The sequence below is a fragment of the Aptenodytes patagonicus genome, chromosome 2 (genome assembly GCF_965638725.1).
Source record: "Aptenodytes patagonicus chromosome 2, bAptPat1.pri.cur, whole genome shotgun sequence".
In the NCBI taxonomy this organism is placed as follows: domain Eukaryota; kingdom Metazoa; phylum Chordata; class Aves; order Sphenisciformes; family Spheniscidae; genus Aptenodytes; species Aptenodytes patagonicus.
The window spans coordinates 93,340,389-93,360,107 of NC_134950.1; the positions used below are offsets into that span (position 1 = coordinate 93,340,389).

Sequence of the window (19,719 nt, forward strand, 5' to 3'; positions counted from 1 at the left end):
TGGGAAGAAAGGAAGTTACCATAGAAATTAAAAAAACTAGAAACAAAACAAGTAAAACAGAAACAACTCGTGCAAGGACTTGGAAGAACACTCTCCAGAAGAGTCCGAGGACCTTATTTCTACATGATACGCTACTTTGAACTGTGGGGTTGTTCCCAAGCACACACCGAGACCCCAGATTTAGATTCTGAATTTTAAGTCTACTGCATTTCCAGCTGGGTTCCCACACTCGCTCTCCTCTGTTTCACACAAAACAAATCACAACACACATCACTCCTAGCTCCTGTTTTAGAAATTGTTGGTAAACGCTGTTTTCCTCCTAGTTACAAGACCTTTGTTTTAATAGTCAGACCTAGAAGCCCCAGCATCCTGAACCTGAAACAGATTCTGTTATCCTAAAACCTAAAAAACAGTCTCCTGTGCTTTATCTATGTCCCCTGAACTTTGAAACTGCAGAACAGTTAAGACCGTATCTTTCTCTTTATCTTCCAGCAACTGTTATAAAAAGAGGGAGGGAGTAGTACAGGATCTGTCTCTATAAAACTATATAATACTGTCATATAAAGAAGCTTTAGGGTTTATCTTGACTATCTGAATATACAGCTATTTACAAATTGCATATACTGTATAGATATAGTAGGCTTTAAAGGCTATATCTACCTATAGAGATAGATAAACATACCTTTTAAGCCATAAAGAAATTATTTTAGTGATAAAGAAGCCGAAAAGCTAGCTATTCTATTTGTCTGTTATTCAAAAATAAAAGAATCTGTCAGAACAAACTTCTCATGATCACGTACTACACACTGATACATCAAAAATACTAGAAAAACTGCGTTATTATTTTTATGAAATGTAATGGTGTGTTCTTCTAGGGCATATGATGCAATTTAGGATGACCTCAACATACATAGGTAGACAGTAAGGTTAGCAGACCTCAGAAGCTTGTGTAAGCCACTGCTATGAATTCTGCATTCACTGCAAGATTATTATGCCATTATTATATCAAAACAATGAAAAGCACTCTCTGAAAAACAAGTTCACATTGATTTTGGCACGACCATTAAGCAAAGGGGCTTGAAAACTTTCTAAGAAGCCATAAATATTTATGGTAACTGATAATTTACTGAGAGGAGGGAATCAATGGTGCGTGGATAATTTGCTGAATGTGGTAATACAGGACCGTATGTTGGATCTGTTGTTGCTCAGCATTTCATTACAATCTGGAAGAGTGGGAAAAGTAGAAATCTCTTTACATTCAAAGACAATACTTAAGTGGCATGGTGAATTCAACCGGGAGAATAAAGACATCACATTGTTAAGGCAGATATGAGGCATGGTAAAATGACATGTAATGGGGTTAAGGCATGGTAGAATAAGATGTAAAAGCCAGGAGTTAGGGGTGAAATTAGAAAAAGGAAATATGCCAGTTCAGTAAAGAAACCCTACTTCCAAACAATGAGAGAGATCCACTAGGGAAGAAAACATCACCATAAAAACAAGCAGTGAAGGTGGTCTTTTTATCGCAAGGGATTTAAAACCAGCTCTTACACATGAAACTCCTGAGCACCGGTACTGAAAAACCCAAGTATTGCCTAATAAGGGTTTCCTGCTGAACTTGCACATTCTTAGTAAGAGAGAGGACATACAAAAGTTTTGAGGTGTGGTAATTAGAAAATCCATAGAAAGCTATCACCACAAAAAAGAATAAGTACAGAAATATACAACAGAAGCTTTGCAAATGTGGCACTGTCCTGGTTTCGGCAGGGATAGAGTTAATTTTCTTCCTAGTAGCTGGTACAGTGCTGTGTTTTGGATTTAGGATGAGAACAATGCTGATAACACACCCATGTTTTAGTTGTTGCTAGGTAGTGCTTACACTAGCCAAGGACTTTTCAGCTTCCCATGCTCTACCGACTGAGAAGGCTGGAGGTGCACAAGAAGCTGGGAGGGGGCACAGCCAAACTGGCCAAAGGGACATTCCATATCATGTGACGTCATGCTCAGTACATAAACTGGGGAAAGCTGGCCGGGGGGGCCGTGGGTGGTGAGCAATTGCATCGTGCATCACTTGCTTTGTGTATTCTTCTTCTTCTTCTTATTACTATTTTATTTTATTTCAATTATTAAACTGTTTTTGTTTCAACCCACGAGTTTTCTCACTTTCACTCTTTCGACTCTCTCCCCCATCCCACCTGGGGAGGGGGAGTGAGCGAGCGGCTGTGCGGTGCTCAGTTGCTGGCTGAGGTTAAACCATGACAGGCACATATAACACTAGACTCTGACAGACTTTAGAGGAATGAATCTTCACTGGGCAATTAAATTGCTGCTTTTCCACCTGTGATTTCAATGATGTGGTAACTAGTAATATAAAATGAACCCCGATAACTGCGCACGCACACACACACTTCCTATCAGTGCCACAAAAAAAAAAAAAGAAAAAAGATGAGAGCAGCTGTCCCTAAGAGCACTGCTATTCTTTGTTCCATGCAATCCTACACAGGTTTTGTTGAGATACAAACAGTTGGAAAAAAAAAAAGAACCGTTATATCCTTAACTGACTCAGCCTTCTCAGGAAAATTTTGCCAACACCTAAAATGTCAACTGAGATGGGATATTTTCAGACCTTGCTGTCAAAGCAACAACAGACAACACTGCAATGGGAATGCTACAGAGCTGTCACCGCAGTTGTAACAGGAGGACAGGAAAGAGCCATGTCAGTATCTCTCTCCCACTGGTTTTGGAAATTGCCCAAAACTCCATGAAGCCCATCTTCCCTTTCAGGAATAAACAAAAAAAACCTGCTGTTGCCTGCTAATTTTGCCAAGCTTGAGGATCACACATTAGAAATCTGCTCAGAGGAGAATGTTCAGGCGCCAAAATATTGCTCATGCTAGGTAAAAGAAGGACCACTTCAGCTCTGTGCCTATGGCTTCACCTCTTTTCTTATGCAACCTAGTCATTTTTATCTTACATGCATATACACACACATATAAAACATATATAGAGACTACAATAAAATAACGTAGGTGGCAAAGTCAAGCACTCAAAAGTGAAGTAATGACAAATTTAAGGCTGCCTGAGCATTATGCATTACCACATTAAAAATTAATCATACATTACTCTTTTGAAGGACTTTTTCAGTGCTTTCTTCAGTGCTCAAAACACATACGTGGAGAGGCAGAATTACAGTTGTGCACAGTGAGATCCCTTAAACTCTTCATGATAAGGCAAACTTCCAGCTGAAATGGATCCAGCAATCTATCACCGTTGTAAATCTCTATGCTATGAAGACTGTGTATCAGAGAGGAAGTTTTTGGGTACTTGTAACAATTTATATTTTTGCTTGCTAAGTCCCAATTAGAAAGCTTCTTGCCCAGCAGAACAGAGCTTTTCTGAGGTCTTTAATATCCTTATTAATCTGCACAGGAATTCAAACCAAAGGATGAGGCCATCTGATTTACCATAAACTGACCATAGCAAGGAAGTGTGATGTTAAAACATCGTTTCCACTATTTGATCTAACTGCATCTCCTCCCATTAGGAACCTTCAAAAGCAGGAATTTGAACCTCCAGAGAAAACAGGTGGAATATGTGTGCGTGCGTGTGTACACGCATGCATGCACTGGAGGGAACGTTGGGGCTCAGCAAAGCACAGAGTAAATGTAGACTGAACAGAATATTAACAATGGGTCACTATTCAACTTCTGTTTAAATAACAGCGTCAAGTGACCAGATTGGCTGGATTATTAACAACACATTCCCTAACTAAGCTTATTACAGCATATTATCTATTTCCACAACATGAGGAAGGTAAATCTGAAATGTGTATTCCTTGTGTTTGTTATTTCTGGACTATTCACAAGTAAGACTGCACCGTTGAAAACCTACCTCATGATGTATGCTGTGGAGGCTAGTATGACTCATTTTAGCTGTGATTTTTATGTTTAAATACTACAGATTTACTCTTCCCCAACGAGGGGGAGGATAAATGCATGGGTCTTGGTAGCCACCAACATATTTGCACGAGGTTCATTAATTCACAGGGGATTGTATATGGAGGCTTAACTAGAGTCAAGACAATTACAATTCTGATAAACTGTTATTTTAACAGTGATTATAACTAATTAAAATGAAAAACAATAATTAAAAATATTTTTGTGTATTTACTGTTCTTTAGAAATCAAACAAATCCTACAAACTGTATTTCTTGCCATGCTAGTTTCATTAACTACTCCATGTTGCTCTGGCACAGATTTTAAGACACAAGTTTTAGCTTGGGATATATATACATGTACACATGTGTGCACATGTGTGTGCACATGCGTTTTAAGTACGGGAACATCACTGAAGCATTTGATTAAGGAGAGTAATTGGAAAAAATTACAAGAGTTCTGAGTAGATAAACAACAATATTAACCTATGAGCCTTTTAAAAATGCAATGGAGGCAAAAAAATACTGTACCTTGTTCCAATATCCAGCCAGCTTCCATAATCTTTAACCAAAAAGAAAAAATGCTAGGAAATAAAACAACTTTGATTAGTACATCAACATTGCACAATGTGAAACACAAAATTAAACCCCATGTTTTCAGGCTGTTTACTCCAAGTTTCTAATTCTTCAAGTAGAACAAGGGCAAGACCTTTCCAAGAATGCTCATTTGGACCAAAGTAAAGAACAAGGTCTAGGAGACAGAAATAGATTTAACATGGTCTCAAACGCAAACAGCTAAAGATGGACTAAGTTCTGTCAAGCTGGGCTTGCAAGAAACAGAAGATTACCAGCAGAAAACTTTTTCAATAAGAAAAGCCAAGCCACCTTATTGTTTGAAATAACAGGATCCCAAATAACGCCTAGTGCCGAAGAGAAGGCTACATATTATCTGCATGGAATTCCGCCACAAATTTCTTTGGGCAACTCTGGCAGTTCCCCACCTGTAAAATGGGAATAATGTTGGGAGAAGACAGCACTTGTCTGTTAGTGAATCCCCCAAATTCTAGCTGGTGGCCACACTGATTCAAGACCACAAACCAGTTCTCTTTTTTTTTTTCCCTGCCAACTTTCTCATTCCTTGATATACACACAGCTCCTGCATATCAAACCTCTTTGGTAATATTTTGTATTGTACATCAAGTACATATTTGCTAATTGTTTTAAAATAGTTAAACCAAAATAGGAGAATACATGAGATACAAGGCCTGGATATACTGGGGCTTGCTACACACTGGTACATGTCTGCACTCTTCTTTTGGTCTAGTTAGACTTGATTTTATTAGTGAAACGCTGTGAGTGTGGTTTATTGGTATTTTAATCCTTTTCCTGTAGAAGTTATCAAAAATAAGATTAATCTCAGATTTTATTTGAAGCTACACAAAACTATACCTTCTCCATTTCTCACTCTACAGACAAATTAGGAAAAACAGTGAGTAAAAAACCAAATAATGACTATCAGGTGAGATCCACAGATCACACTGTACAAGGAAATCATATCAGGAATGCTTAGTCCAAAGGGACAAAAATAAAACAGCATGTACAAAGTGAGAACACCAGCTCTACCTGCTGCTTTGAAAAAGTTTCTGTTTACCTTGTGATACCCAGCGGCACTGCTTGCTGGGTTGAAGACAGTTTGAGGGGGCAACGAAAATGTACTTTTAATCTGTAAAAATTATGTTGGGGTATTGTTCAGCTTTGGGTTGTTTTAGCTAGCTTGGTTTGTGGACGCAAGCTTTCTGAAGATAGCATTTCATAACAGCTTATTACAAAGGGCACAAAGTGTCTTTTCGGATGTTGCTGATCTCCTGGATTCTGGCAACTCTAACAGAGCTGGTGGGTAATGCATATCTCCTTTTCCTCTCTTTTTCAAGGGAAGGTGGGATGAGTAAAAGGTTCGAAATTCCTGAAAAATTAACTAGTCCCTGCACATAGCTAAAACTGATATTCTTATTTAAATTCTTCCTAGGAATTTGTTTGGAAAGCACATGAAAAACTCAGAATGATAACTTATTACTTCATTTTTGTCTCTTATTGTTATGAGAATAGTGCTTCTTCAGAAGCGTTAATTACATGAAATTCAAAGAGTAGCAACTGGAGGAGTTTTATCTCTAAATTATGCTAGGATTTCAATGCAATTCACTGCCCTAGTTACAAAAACTTTGAAGTCTGAAACAAATTCAGATCTCTCTAAGATGGAATTAGAAGAACCCTCTGCTTCTTGATCTTATTTGAAGAGAATGTGCAACAACAACTTACCAAAGCCATAATGTCTGAAATCACAAGAACAATGAGGAAAAGGCTGCAAAGGGGGAAGGAGAAAAAAAAAAAAAAAAGAACCAGACCATCAACCTTTATTTACGGCCAGAGATGTTACAAAGCTTATTTTAATTTCTTTATGGGGTTTTTAATAACATATGATTTCCTGCACTTGCCTTTCAATCACTCAGATACATTTCAATGTATTAGAGAACAGTAAAAATATATGACTAGGACATCTGGCATTTGCAATCCCACCCTGCTTAAGAAAGACATTCACATTAACAGAGTTTCAATTTTGTAACAGACAAACCTAACACGAGTCATTTTTTGGACAAGAGCATCTTACAAACAGCACCTGCCCGTTCCTCATGCAGGGAGCTCACGTGCCGGTTAAGCCAAATAAAGCCGATTTAGAAGCTTCAAGATGAACTCAAGAGTGAGCAAAGCTGTTTGGCATAGGTAGACAGATACCTGAGCCGATCGGTCCTATCCTGACAACCACCCTGCTGGGTAGGAGGCGGCTAAAGGAGGTGCTTGCCCCCCTTCCAGGTCTCTGGGTGCCCGTAAGCTGCTCTGCCAGCATTTTGGTGACATGCTCCCAAACCCACGGGCCTCTCTGTCAGGTGGCAGGTTACTTCTGGAAAGTAGGCTGCGGGCAGTAAAAGGAACCAGAAGGGAGCACTCAGAGCTGTTTTTTCCCCCCCATTAACCTAATCTTCTTTTCATTAGACTATGTAAACCCTAAATTACATGGAAACAATTGCTATAACTGGTTAAAACTAGTTTCTAAGTTAATGACATTGAAGCAACGTCGCAAACAGCTGACCCATTAACAGAATAGTCTTTAACCAGAATACAATCAGTACACCATCATAAATCCACGAAGCTTTTTTTGGGAAAACGTCCTGCTGCAGCGTTGCACGAGCATGTACTGGGGGGACACCCATACCAATGCCTCCTGATGAGGAAGTTTCTGATACTGCCTACGTCAGCTATGCTTCATTAGTAAATAAGGATGCAGCAAACCAACTGTGTCTCAGACGCACTGAAAGGCTTCTCTCCACTTACCTATGGCTCAGATAGGATGTTACAATCTTGTAGTGCCTAGGAGGCACTCAACTAGAGGGCCGTTTTCACAGGCAAGCTCCAAGAACATATTCTGACAGAACATTCCCCACAAACAGCAAAAAAAAAAAAAAAAATCTTTAATCTGTCAACAGGGAGTTTAGGAGCAATTTGTCCAAATAACAAAAAACTACTTTTTGCCCTTCTGAACTGCAGGAAGCCTTTCACAACAGAAGGACAAAACGAATTTCAGGGTGTGCTTACACACTACAAAGACAAGATTGTCCCCTGTGATGGCTTAATTTTTCTAGCAGGGGCAGCAATAGTAATAAAGAGTGCAGCACAGCTTCAGGATGTGCTGACAAACAGAGCACCACCTCTCCAGGGATCCTGGGCACATCTTGTGGTTTCTGCCTTGTTCCCAGGCTGACGCTGTGGCAGTATCACTGCTATTGTTACCTGAGCACAGATAAATGAAGCTGGCACAAATACCAGCCGGAGTTACAACCACAGGCTCATAAAGCGGCACAGATGTACTCATGTCCCCTGGTTTAAGAAGTCGATATTGTTTCCCCTCTCACACACTCAGATGCACATTCCATAAAAGCTTGCAATATCACTGGTGCTGCCAAGGCAAGCGTTCACAAGTTAAGAAATGGTGACCTTTATGATGCCTGACCACTAGAAATGTAGATTGCTAGCTAGTCTTCTGAGCAACCCTGTTTCCTCACTGCAGCCCTGCTTCCTCACTGCAGCCCTGCTTCTGTATAAGCCTTAGTGAGGAAGACGAATATCCTTCCTTGAGGGTCCAGGGACAGCCCAAGTACGCTGCACGCACCGCTAAGGCAGAGAAGGTAAAAGGGATGGTGAGCCTTGTGCTTCCTCTCCAACAAGAAGTGAGATTTCAGGCTGCCATGTCCCTCATTAGTACCAGGTGGCAATACAATGTGCCAAAGGAGACAACAGGCAGGGCAGAAAACAAACAGGAAGGCAGAGGGCATCACACTGAGCAAAGGCAGCTTCCTCCTGCTCAGCTGAGCAATATGCAGGGCAGAGAGTCTCTGTGGTCCCCCTGCCACTGTCCAGCGAGACTTTTGGTCAACCCCACAGAACATCCCATGGTGACAAACTCAAAACCACATGGCTGACAGGGACCTCCTCCATCTCAGCACCATTCGTAATCCCACATGATGAGCAGAGGTTTCAGTCATGTGAGCTGGGTGCACTGAAAAGGGTAGGGAGGGCTAACAGTTGAAAATATAAAAATCTTGAGACAGTGAAAAGAGTGAGGGTAGTTCAAGCCCAGATACAGCACTCTGTGAGGCTGAGCACCCATCCCACATTCTCTCTGAAAAGTCTTTAGAGATGAAGAAAGGACTGGCAGCCATCTAGTCCTACTGCAAAAAATACGTAATACTGAACACACCTGGGAAGCACTGAACTGCAATGGAAGGGCATACAGCCCGCCATACAAATGCTATTTCTGGTGAGGTCAGTGCTACAAAGCTGCAAACTGGTTACATTATAAATGGGTTATTTTTAAAATATTGTACTATAGGCAGAGATGCAATATAAAACAAAAATCAGACTTTAAATTCTGCTCATTTTTCTACATTATGGGGGAAAACTGCTCCTTCTGTGTATTGTCAACAAAGAATATTAGATATCTGATTGTTTCAGACAGGGCCAACACTTCCATTTATACTCATTTATCACTAAGAAAAGAATTCCTGAGCTTGCAAAATCACTGAACAAAAACCCAAACCATAATAACAAATAGAAGTAACAATGTGATCTACTGTTTTTTTTACATTTAGATTGACATTTGACAATTCTGAATTCTTGCAAACTAGATTTGAAGCCCTTACTAATGCAGAAATATAGCGCTTACTGTACCTCTTAGAAGACAGTTGTGTTGTGACTTGAACAGCTTCGAAAGCACATGATACCAGAACAAACGGGATTACAACCTGTTCAAAACACAAGCTACATTTTGGTCTATAGCCATATTTACAAAACAACCTGGCAGGTTGTGGAAACATTTTCCTGCTTTTGAAATTATCACAGAATGTGTATGTTACAAAAATAAAATATTGGCAAGAAAGGGTAGAAACTCATTTTGTAGGAAGCATGTTTAGTAAATGAATAAAAAACCCCTTCCACAGTCATAGCTGAACTGCAGTGAAATAAGCCATGAGGCAATATGGAAAACTAATTTAAACACATTAATGATCCTCACTTCATTTATCCATTTTAGCACTAGTGATAAATACTTCAACAGGGCTAGAAGACAGAACTATTCAGATCCATATCTCACGTGACCAGCTGCAGAGCTCGAAGCATAATAGGACAATCTCAACCACAAAAAAATCTGAATATAGAATGTATTCAGTAAGGGAAGGATCACACTGCCACTCCAAAGCCAAGTCAAGCAAATGTAAACAGTTCAGTAAATTAAGAACAAAACAAACAAACAAGTTAGAAACATGAATGTTGCCTTTTGCTCTTTCCAAAGTTGACTTGTAATCCTTAAGTTAGTAGTGTAAATGCATTGCTAAAACCTGTTCTCTCGCATCCAGGTGGTTTGCATTATCCACTTATGTCCTGCAGTATAACACACAGTATACCTGTAACTTAAGTCTGCTTTCTCTGGGACAGAAGCAGCAGAAAGGCAGAGGCAGGAAATACTGCTTATTTTAGCAATAACCCATAAATTCCACATCTCCCTTCCTGTTTGCCTCTTTACCCCGCCGGCAGATCCTTTACTCAAGTATTAGAAAAGAGCTCCCACACCTTGCCTGCAAACAAGTAGTGCAACCCAATCTTTGATAGACTATTAAAAAATATAAAAAATAATATTCATTGTAAAATGACAATCTAATCAGTAGAGCATTCAAAGCCTGTACTTAATGTAATGTAGATAGAGCTAATAAAATATATATATCCTCAATGCTTCTGTAGATAGTCTACTATAGAGAAAGAGCTTATAATTTTTTAGGTAATTTAAGTCTTTCAACATTTAAAATTTCCATTTTAATACAATAAACTGATGTAATGCAGTTAAATTATACTTGCATGCACTTTTGCTTCTCTTGGGAAACAGAGGGATCCGTCTCTAGAAACACTACAAAGGCTGAAAGCTTCACACATGGTTAAGAAGGCTAATGAAACTCAAATACATATATATATGTTTTTGTAAATTGCAAAGTAACAACTATGTACATGATATATTATTTATTAAACAGTTCTTTGAGAAAATTTCACTAAGGTAAGATTACTAACCTTTAGCACAAGCAAGCCTCCCATCATGAAGGGACTGAACACAGTCAAGAAACAATAGACGGAAGCAGGATCAAAACTAGAGAAACATGAAAAAGACATTACAACATATCCTTGAAATGGCATTTTCCATTAAAAACCCAGAGCATTTAGTTACTCCTGTAACACACTGTATGTATATACCTTTTTAAACAAGGCTTCCAACTTTCTCTTCTCTTGCTCAAATATTAAATTAGCAAGGACAGCCTACCTCACTTTTCTTTCTCTACAGTTTTTCTCTGCTTGTGTCTTTCAAGGTGCCATGCTGCTGGTGAGCAGCTGAGCTCTCTCTGCTCATGCTGCCAATAACTTCTAATGGAAATTGAGACGACCTCGTAACCAACAAGCTCAGGCTCTTAGGGAACATGTTACAGAGAGCAGAAATGAAATAAATTATCATTATTCCACTGACTATCGCTTTAATTCTGCTGCCCTGATTTTGCTAACCAGATTTATATTTAGTACACCAACTGCAGGAAGAATTTTTTGTACCCTGTGTCTCAAATCAATGAATAAAATTTACCTGTTAACAGAAGCTATGTTTCCAGTGCCAAAAAAGGCTGTCACTATGAAGAAAACCTAGATGTATTTAAGGAAAATACACTACAGAAATGGCTGCAGTAAAACAAAACCAGCCTTTTCCCCCCTTCATTCCAATTTACTTTCAAAACCCTATCATGAAACTACAAGAAGCTGACCCACTATTACAGCTTTACACTGCATTAAGAAATCCAAAGTATTGTCTAGCTCTACCCAAGATTTCACACATGACTATGTCAATTTTAAAAGACAGGGACTGCCTGGGTAAGATTTGAGGCACCTGCCAGAAAGCTGCAGCTTGTTTTTCCTGGGCTCCTACCTAGCAAGATAGGAACATCCCTGGACCACAATCCCAGCTGTGCATTCAAACACACATGCTTTTGCAGAAAGTAATGACATATACATGTGTACTGCACACCAAAAAGAGATGGCTTTATTGAGGAATTGACCATGGAAGAGGTAGTTGGCTATGAAACAAGACTAAAGGTTCCTATGCTATCCGTCCCATAAGTTTGTTGTCCAAAGATTATGCTGAGTCTATCCATTGCAACATGGGACTCCCAGTTTTTTCCTTACTTGAGGGAGGGAGGACGACTCTGGCAAGATCTGTATAGCTGGAAGTTTTTTTTATAAACCCTACCCTTTTCATCTAGGTACACTTGCTGCTATAGGAGCCCATGAAAGACATTTTTCTACCTCCTGAGCTCATTGGTGCCCATTATAGCTCATGTCTTCAGTCAAAGAATGGTTTTTAACTGCTTTTTTGCATCAGGCAGAGAGTTAGTCAGTGACGATGGCTGCTGTTGCCAGACCTCCCTCTGGTCCTTCCACTCCTGTTATAGCTCCTGCACTGGATCATTTAAGTCTCTGCATAAACAATTTGCTACCAACTGTTCAGCAGAATTGTTGGGATTCTGCATGCAATATTTTGGAAGGATTAGGTCAGCATAACTAAAAGAAATTATGCTTCCCAAGAGTATCACATCATTTCAAGTTTAGTAACACAGAAGTCTAACAGCATAGCACAGTTCTGCCAGTTAAGATTTATAAGAACAACAGTTCTGCAATAAAACAAAAAAATATTAGTAGCACATAGGTCTAATCAAAATGCTAAGCATAAGCAACCTGAATCTTCTTCTGGAAGATCAGGCTATAAGGCCCCTCAGCACATGCTGACTTTTGGGCCCTATATAGGAACCTTGAGACAATCTTAAGATATACAGCTCACAGGGTCATAGTTGCAATGTGACTGCTCTAGTAGAAAAGGTTTCTCTTCTAATACCACTATTTCTAAACATTAAACAGCATCTAAATTAAAAAAGTCACATCTTTTGAGCAGGTGTGTACCATACCTGGTCTCTGCAAAGACGACCTGCAAATTGTGTATTTTTTCAGGAGCTGAACAAAATCCATTTAAATGTTTTAGATTAAGATGAGATTAAAGTAGTGCTACATTCAAGTGTTAAAGTACTACTATGCTAGAGCTTTAAAAAAAATACAATTGGATTGTCTGATTTTTGGTTTGGCTAATTTTTAGCATCTGACAGACAGCAGTAGCTTTACTAAAAGTTAGCTTATTTTTTGTTAAAATAGCAAATGAAATTGATAAATTTACTGCAAAGCGTCTCAGCTGCTTTTTAGGTATACTCTAAAGCAAACACAAACGTTCAATACCTAGCAAATTGTTTTGCCTCCTTCCTTAGCACTGAACTGCCTTCTTAATGAGGTGTCTGTCACACTTCCTCTGCTGCAGGTTCCCAATGTCCAATAGCGCTGTCCCAAGTTCCAACAGCATAGACTCTGCAACGGTGATCCACCCTCTCAGATTTGGTTATTCTATGAACTATAAAGACTGTTTTTGGAGGAACCAGTATTCAGATAACTACCTCCCCAGCTCCACTAGAAACCCATATGTTCTAGACTGGCTCATAATTTCTCTCCCACTTGCACACCCATCACCCTTGCTGCCAAATACCTCTCACTTATCTGCAGTCCCACGATGGAAGAGAAAAATGACAACAAACAAAAAAAAAAGACAAAAAAAAAAATCAGCTGTAGTTTCAGTTACAGTACTGCAAAATAACTGCTATGTTAGTGAACAAACAGCTCTTCCCTCCCAAACCCATATAATTTCTATCAGCAGAAACCACGTGTGATATAAATAATTCTAGGCCAGATTCTGGGAACACGTTTCACTAAGAGTCTGCAGGAACATTCCTTCTCATCTCATCTGTCTGGCCATGGCCAATGCCTGCCCCCTAACATTTTCTTCCTAACACACTGCCATACTCTAAAAATGAGAAAATGAGAATGACTTTAATATCACCTTTTCCAACTGATTTGTGAAGGTTGAATGAGCTCCCTTCAGCCAAAATGTAATAAACTAAAACCAAACTGAAAACAGGATTCCTTAGAAGAAAGTTTACCTCAACTGTAATGCTCATAAAGAGACCAAACTTTTCAAAGTGGCCAAGGAGCCAGATTCCAAAACAGTGCAGTTCGTACTGAATTTTTTATTACTTTGTCAAAAAACATAATGTACAAGACCACTGTCTTTTGAGCAACATGAGTCAAATCATCTTCACCAGCTTCTGTTTCCAGTGGTTACCAGGCTATAAATTTTGATGGCGGGGCCTTTTGAAACAAACATCTTTTCCCTGGAACGCAGCAACCGGCAAAAGGATACAAAGAAGAAAGACCTGCGGATGTCATCTAGGTGGAGCTGTCGAAACTGAGTTATATCAGTAGCATAGGTGAAGTTGAAAACAGCAAGCTGGAAAGACAGCAGAAGAAATCAATACCCAATATCAACTGATGTACTTTGATAGAACCACCATATTTTTACTGAAATGAATGAGAAATAAACCTACTTCCCTATCAGCTGTTATTAGAGTAGTATTACGATGAGGACTTCAAATCTTTCCCATATTTTCATTATACTTTAATGAATCTGCCAGAAAGACTGTACAAGTGAGATGATCAAAGGAACAGTGGAGCTTCCGCTGTTATCTACACTAAAAATGAACTTCTATGCCTTAGACTTACCATCATCTTTTTTCATCATAATTATTCCTCCTACACACACGCACTTCCACTGCTCACATGAACATGTGGATAAAGATCCACAGAAATAAAAGACTGCAATTATCCTCATTTGACTTATGTTGTGAGTGAGAATACTAAAATATTCTCCATCTCCTTCACTCAGTTCTCAGCACAATATCACTTGACCTGAAGAAAAATTGTCTTCTTGCAGTTTAAGAGGTCAATGAACTCCTCTTCACTGGGGAAAAGAAAAGATTCAAGTAATAGACATTCAACACTGACAACATTTTAATGAAAAATAATCTCACATCATCAGAGAACTGAGCTGGATTCTCTAATACAAGATTTACTTTGTGGCATATATTAACAGGCATTCTACAGATGATTTTTCTAACCTAAAAATGAGAAGCAGGGGTAAGCATTATTGTTCCTTTCAGTTGAAACCAAAAGTCAAATGACATACAGGGAGTGACAACAGAAAACTTAATTACAGCTTACCTATGTTCTCGTCATTTGCATTTGATTAACAAAGTATTCATCACTGTTTAATACTGCTTTAATAGAATTTTATTTTAAAACAAACAGAACATCAGACCACCATCAGACAAGCATCACAGATGCCTTGTTACAAGATGCAGAAGGTAGAGCGGGTTCTAGAGTGAAAGAGAAAGTACATCCCACAGATGAGACTGCTGTGCTAGAAATAATCATGGTTGCAATCATGGCCTCACACTAAGTGTGCATTTTTTACATTCATATTCCTCCTCTATCAGGAGTCGTCTTAAAATGCTACAAAACATGGTCACACAAAATATCGTAACTATACATAGCAATATCATAAAAAGCGATCCCCATTTTCATTTCTGATATTCAGCTCTGAATTCCTGTTCTCTCTCAAGTTTTAAAACTGTCTCCCTTGCAGGAGAACCACAAAACCACAGCATGTGTCAGGTCCACTCTGGCGACTGCCTTGGCTCAGATTTCACCTCCCGGCACTTCTCCCTAATTATTATGAGCTGCAAAAGGAAGGAAAAGTGTGTACTGCCACTTCTCTTACAAGTGACTCTGGCCACTCCCAGGCATCTGTACCCAGGTTCTCCGTGACCTGCATCAAGGATGGCACATTTGGGAGAAGCGGGGGAGAGCTGTGCTGCACACCTGCCTGGCTCTGAGCACCAGACGATGCTGCAACCTGCACTTCGGATCTAACCGAATCAATGGCATAGCCACAGTTTGTTAAACCCTTGACCTAATCTAAAAGCCAAGATGCAGTGCGAGCAGCGTGGGCTTTGAAAATTGCTGACAATATACTAAATTTTAAGGTGAAAGAAGTTGCACTGATTACAAAACTCCCTCTCCAGGCAAATCTGAGAAGGTGCTAGTTCCAACTTAGTCTCCAGCTCCTTGTCTGTCTAATCAGAAATAAAACTCCATCCTTGAAGAAAGAGTGGAAGGACAAAGTCAAACTAAGATTTCTGGTATTTCCTATGGGTCATTTCAGAAATCAAATTATTTATTTTCAGCCTCTCACTTGTGACTCTGCCATCAGAATAAGAAAAGTACATTGGCATTGTACTTACTCTAAAGAGTTACTGTACCTTATGCTGAATTAGCAGTACACTTGACTAACAGAGCTTTGTAGCCTACAGAATACACCACTAAGTCAAACTGATTTCCTGCATTCCTAGAAAGGGCTCCGACGTGGAATATCTTCAATAACATAAATCATAGATCTCTCTTACAAGGTCACATTCCTATTTCATAAACCAGCTGATGCTGGCTTCCCAAACTTAAAGAAATGCAAAGTGTTGCTCTATGAAAATCACTCAGAATATATCCTCAAGGAAAAAAAAAGATAAAGCTGATAATTAACCTGATATAGCTATCTGGAGCTATTACCTTTGGTTTGAATGAGAGACCATAGTGCTGCAGTGCTTCTTGCTCCATATTTATCCACACAAACATCAAACCAGACAGAACCAGTGGAAACAGAGCTTCATACCTGAAGAGTAACATAATAATCATAGTAAGTGCAGTCACTAACAACTACTTAACATCAAATACTGACATGTTTCTTTTCTTTTTTCTTCACACAAATGATATACCAAAGACCTAGGGGCATTCTCCCCCTTGTCTCCCCATTTCTGAGGAGTACCCACAGTTGGTCGGTTGAAGTTTAAAGCCAGACAGTAATTAAATGATAAAAGTAGGAGAAACAGAGGCTGCTTCAGCTTTGTCATGTTTTGCACACATTTTCTCATTTGATGGCTGCCACAATACTGGATGAGTGCCCTTTCTGTCATGATTAATTTTAACAAAACGAATAAAATTAAAAAGAAACAGGAAAAAAGGAATTACATTTGGCACCCATTTTCTGCAAAATGGAAAATTTTTTAATGAGAGCTATTTGGAACTGAGGGGTTACAGTCCAACCTAGACAGCGACTAGAGATTGTCTCTCTTTAGGACGTAATCACACAAACTCATTCCGGTGACCTCAGTCTAATTCCAAGCAGAGGCATCTGTATAATAAAAAAAGCATTACATTTCATTGAAGTGAAATGTCCTTTTCTTTACTATATACCAATCCATCGCAATAGCAGCGTCAAGTCACGCTCTAACCAAGGCCACTAAGCTGTTCTAGCCACACCCCCAATCTCAGAGGTGTAATTCTGGCTCCTACAGCACTCAAACATCGCAAACTATGAGTGTACTTACATGAGAGATTAAAACCGCCAGATAATTTAGGGGTGTAGATTATAATTGGATAATATTAGCTTCTCCTTGCCTTCTACATTTCAGTTGCACTTCATGGTGCCTCAGGTTTTTTTTTTTTTTCTTTCAGGATAAAATTATAATACTGACACTGACTGCGACAGTAATACTGACAAGATTGTAAATTTTTTTCTTTTTTTTTTCCCCTCCTTGGACACACACTTATTTGTCTAAAACACAAAAATCATTCAAGTTAAATCTTGGTATTGTTTCTGTTGTGCCTCCCCACTAGTGTAGCTACAAAGCAGCTTCAAACTGCAACAAAAAATTTTGGAGAGACATTTCTGCTTTAATTATCAAAATGACAAGCAGTTAAACATGAAGACAACAATGGTTGGGTTGTCACAGTAACAAAAGTACCTACAATCCTCACAATGGTCTACATTTGCCTACAAATTGAATGTCTTCAACTGAGTCAGTGACAACTGGTTGTATGCAACCATGCTCTTCAGCTGGCTTCAATACTTCCACTTAACTGCACATAGAGAGGTGCTGTAATTACCTAGCCATGCACTGGGTTATCATTACATGGTATAACAGAGCACTGAGGAGAAAAAACACTGGATACTTTTGGCACTGATTGCCTTGTTTTTGCTATGGTTGGTTGGTTTTGGGTTTTTGGGGGGGGGGGGGTTGTTGTTTTGTTTTTTTTTTTTTTTTTTAAAGGAATTGTTCCGACGTTTGTTGGTCTATTTGAACATTGTAGGAAGACAGCAGAGAGCTGTCAGCATTTAAGTGGTCTCGTGCAGGGCCAAAATACAAAGAAGGAGGTTATCAGCCTCAGAGAGAACAATATTCATGCTTTATCCAGTAGCCAGGACAGGCTAAGAAGGTTGAGTGTAAGGGTGTGTGCGCGGACAAGAGTAAGATTAGGATCAAAATCTTAATGGGGAAGTGGGAAGAAGGGGAGGCCGGAGATAAAAAGAAAAAAAAAAAAAAAAAAAGATGCTTCATCTAAAATGAGAGTATCCACAAGAGGCAGCTATTGCAAAATGTCTACTGCAAGACATTTTATTCCACTTAATTTTATGTAATTAAATCCAGAGGATAAGTGGGAGGGGAGGCGGAAAGAATGGTTCCTATACTCCCTGTTAATTATGCTCTTAAGAGCTACTGAGTCTGGAAAAAAAAGGGTTGGCTGGCACAGTGTTTTCCTCATTTACAAGCTCTGAAGAGTTGTCTTTAATCCAAAAAGAAAGCAGCCCTACTCTTTATAGGGACTAGCATCCCTTTGAAAAAAGTTACTTCCATGAAAATCTCTCTGAATAAAATTTTCCCTCCTTTTAGGGCTATCTGTTTCCTGTTGCACATAGTTTAAGCTATAACTAGACACCAGTGCTGAGCAGCTGGGAGAGAAGTTATTTCCCTTTGTTTGAGAGCAGAAAAGCACATGCCAAAACAACAAAAGACAAACTAAACTAGATTTTCTTATTTTGGTGCAAGATTATTTGAATACATACCCTTCCAGCCACTGCTTGGTCTAGCTGAAAGGAATGTCAACAAAACAGTGTTTATAAAACAAGGAGGAATATGGAAGTTCCCCTGCAATTTTATTTAGGAAACTAAACAAGGAGATAAATGGTGAGACTATAGCTGGAAGCACACGTTACACCTTTAACAGAAGTGTTCATGAGGTTCAGCAGTTTCACATTTAGCCCTTGATTTTCATATGTAAGACAATCCAAACAGAGTAAGTAACAGTACCCTGTGCTGAGGAGCAGGTAGGTGGACATCAGGGAGAGCAATATGCTGAACAGTCGCTGAAAGAGAAACGTGGGGCTCAGTAACGGCAACACCGAGGAAGAAACTGCGATAAAAAGAGACCCGTCAATCACTATATGCAAAACATTTCATCCTCGGTAACAAGATAACATTCTTCAAATCTTGCCACTTTATGTACAGAAATTCAATACTGGTCATATATGCCCTTCTATTTTCAGAAATTACTTTTGCTAAAGAAAACCCAGTGTTTGGAATGCTTAATATTTATCAAAAGTAATTTTAGTTCTCTATCATTTTAATTCCCTGGCTTTCTACCTCACAGCCTTTATAATTTCTCACAAACTGATGTTAGTAAGTCCTTAAGATGATGCAGAAGCACTACCCCAAAAAACCAGTCCTGTTTAATACTACTCTGAGAACCACTTACCATGGCCCCGAGGACCACCGGCAGCTCAAAGACTGCGGTTACAGAGCCACTGCTCCACTGGATTCGATTAGGAAACCTGCCACAATTTGAGGTGCAACTGAAAATACTGGTAGTAAAGATACAGAAGCTATCAACTTATTAGCTTCTCTACTTGAAAGTTTTAAAACAGGAGCATTTAAGGAACTACAGGGGACCTATCTGTCATGATTCATGCCTCTTGCTTTCAATTTGTAATGTTCATTGCTCAACTGCCCAGCCAGCCCTGGTTAGCAGAGTCCCTGCTGCCCCTAAAGAGACTCCTCTAGCTGGGAAGCTTCTGCAGGTGATGACAGGGCCTAACCGTTTGCAGGCGGTGAGGAAAATTGGGAAGAGAGGAAACAGGCTACTGAAAGAGTGAGTAAAGAGGAAGAAAAGCAGAGGAAAAGTGGCCAGTGCTTGAGGCAAGGAAAGGGAGAAGGAAAAGCATCGCTGTGATTTAATCTTTAAACCTGATTTTTTTAATATGAAAATTTTATGTGTTTATAAAGTGCGCTGACAAATAACATCGGTGTGATTCTTCATTGTGGTATAGTGCC

General features: G+C 39.3%; 1 protein-coding gene across 7 annotated transcripts in view; it reads right to left on the bottom strand.

Moving 5' to 3' along the window:
• Positions 1-19,719, bottom strand: part of PIGN (phosphatidylinositol glycan anchor biosynthesis class N) — a 206,886-nt gene that overhangs the window by 96,828 nt on the left and 90,339 nt on the right. For 5 of the 7 annotated variants that reach the window (XR_012994657.1, XR_012994658.1, XM_076330404.1 and 2 more), the window contains exons 21-25: positions 18,700-18,802; positions 16,121-16,223; positions 13,863-13,949; positions 11,160-11,215; positions 10,601-10,676 (exon numbers count right to left, since the gene is read on the bottom strand). Coding sequence is in view for 5 of the 7 variants with exons in the window: in XM_076330404.1 (XP_076186519.1) it covers positions 10,601-10,676; positions 11,160-11,215; positions 13,863-13,949; positions 16,121-16,223; positions 18,700-18,802 (425 nt within the window). In the remaining 2 variants the exon portion in view is untranslated. Of the gene's footprint in view, positions 1-4,465; positions 4,519-6,250; positions 6,294-9,214; positions 9,305-10,600; positions 10,677-11,159; positions 11,216-13,862; positions 13,950-16,120; positions 16,224-18,699; positions 18,803-19,719 lie in introns of those variants that run through there. The other 2 variants (XM_076330400.1, XM_076330405.1) reach the window with 2 other exon arrangements.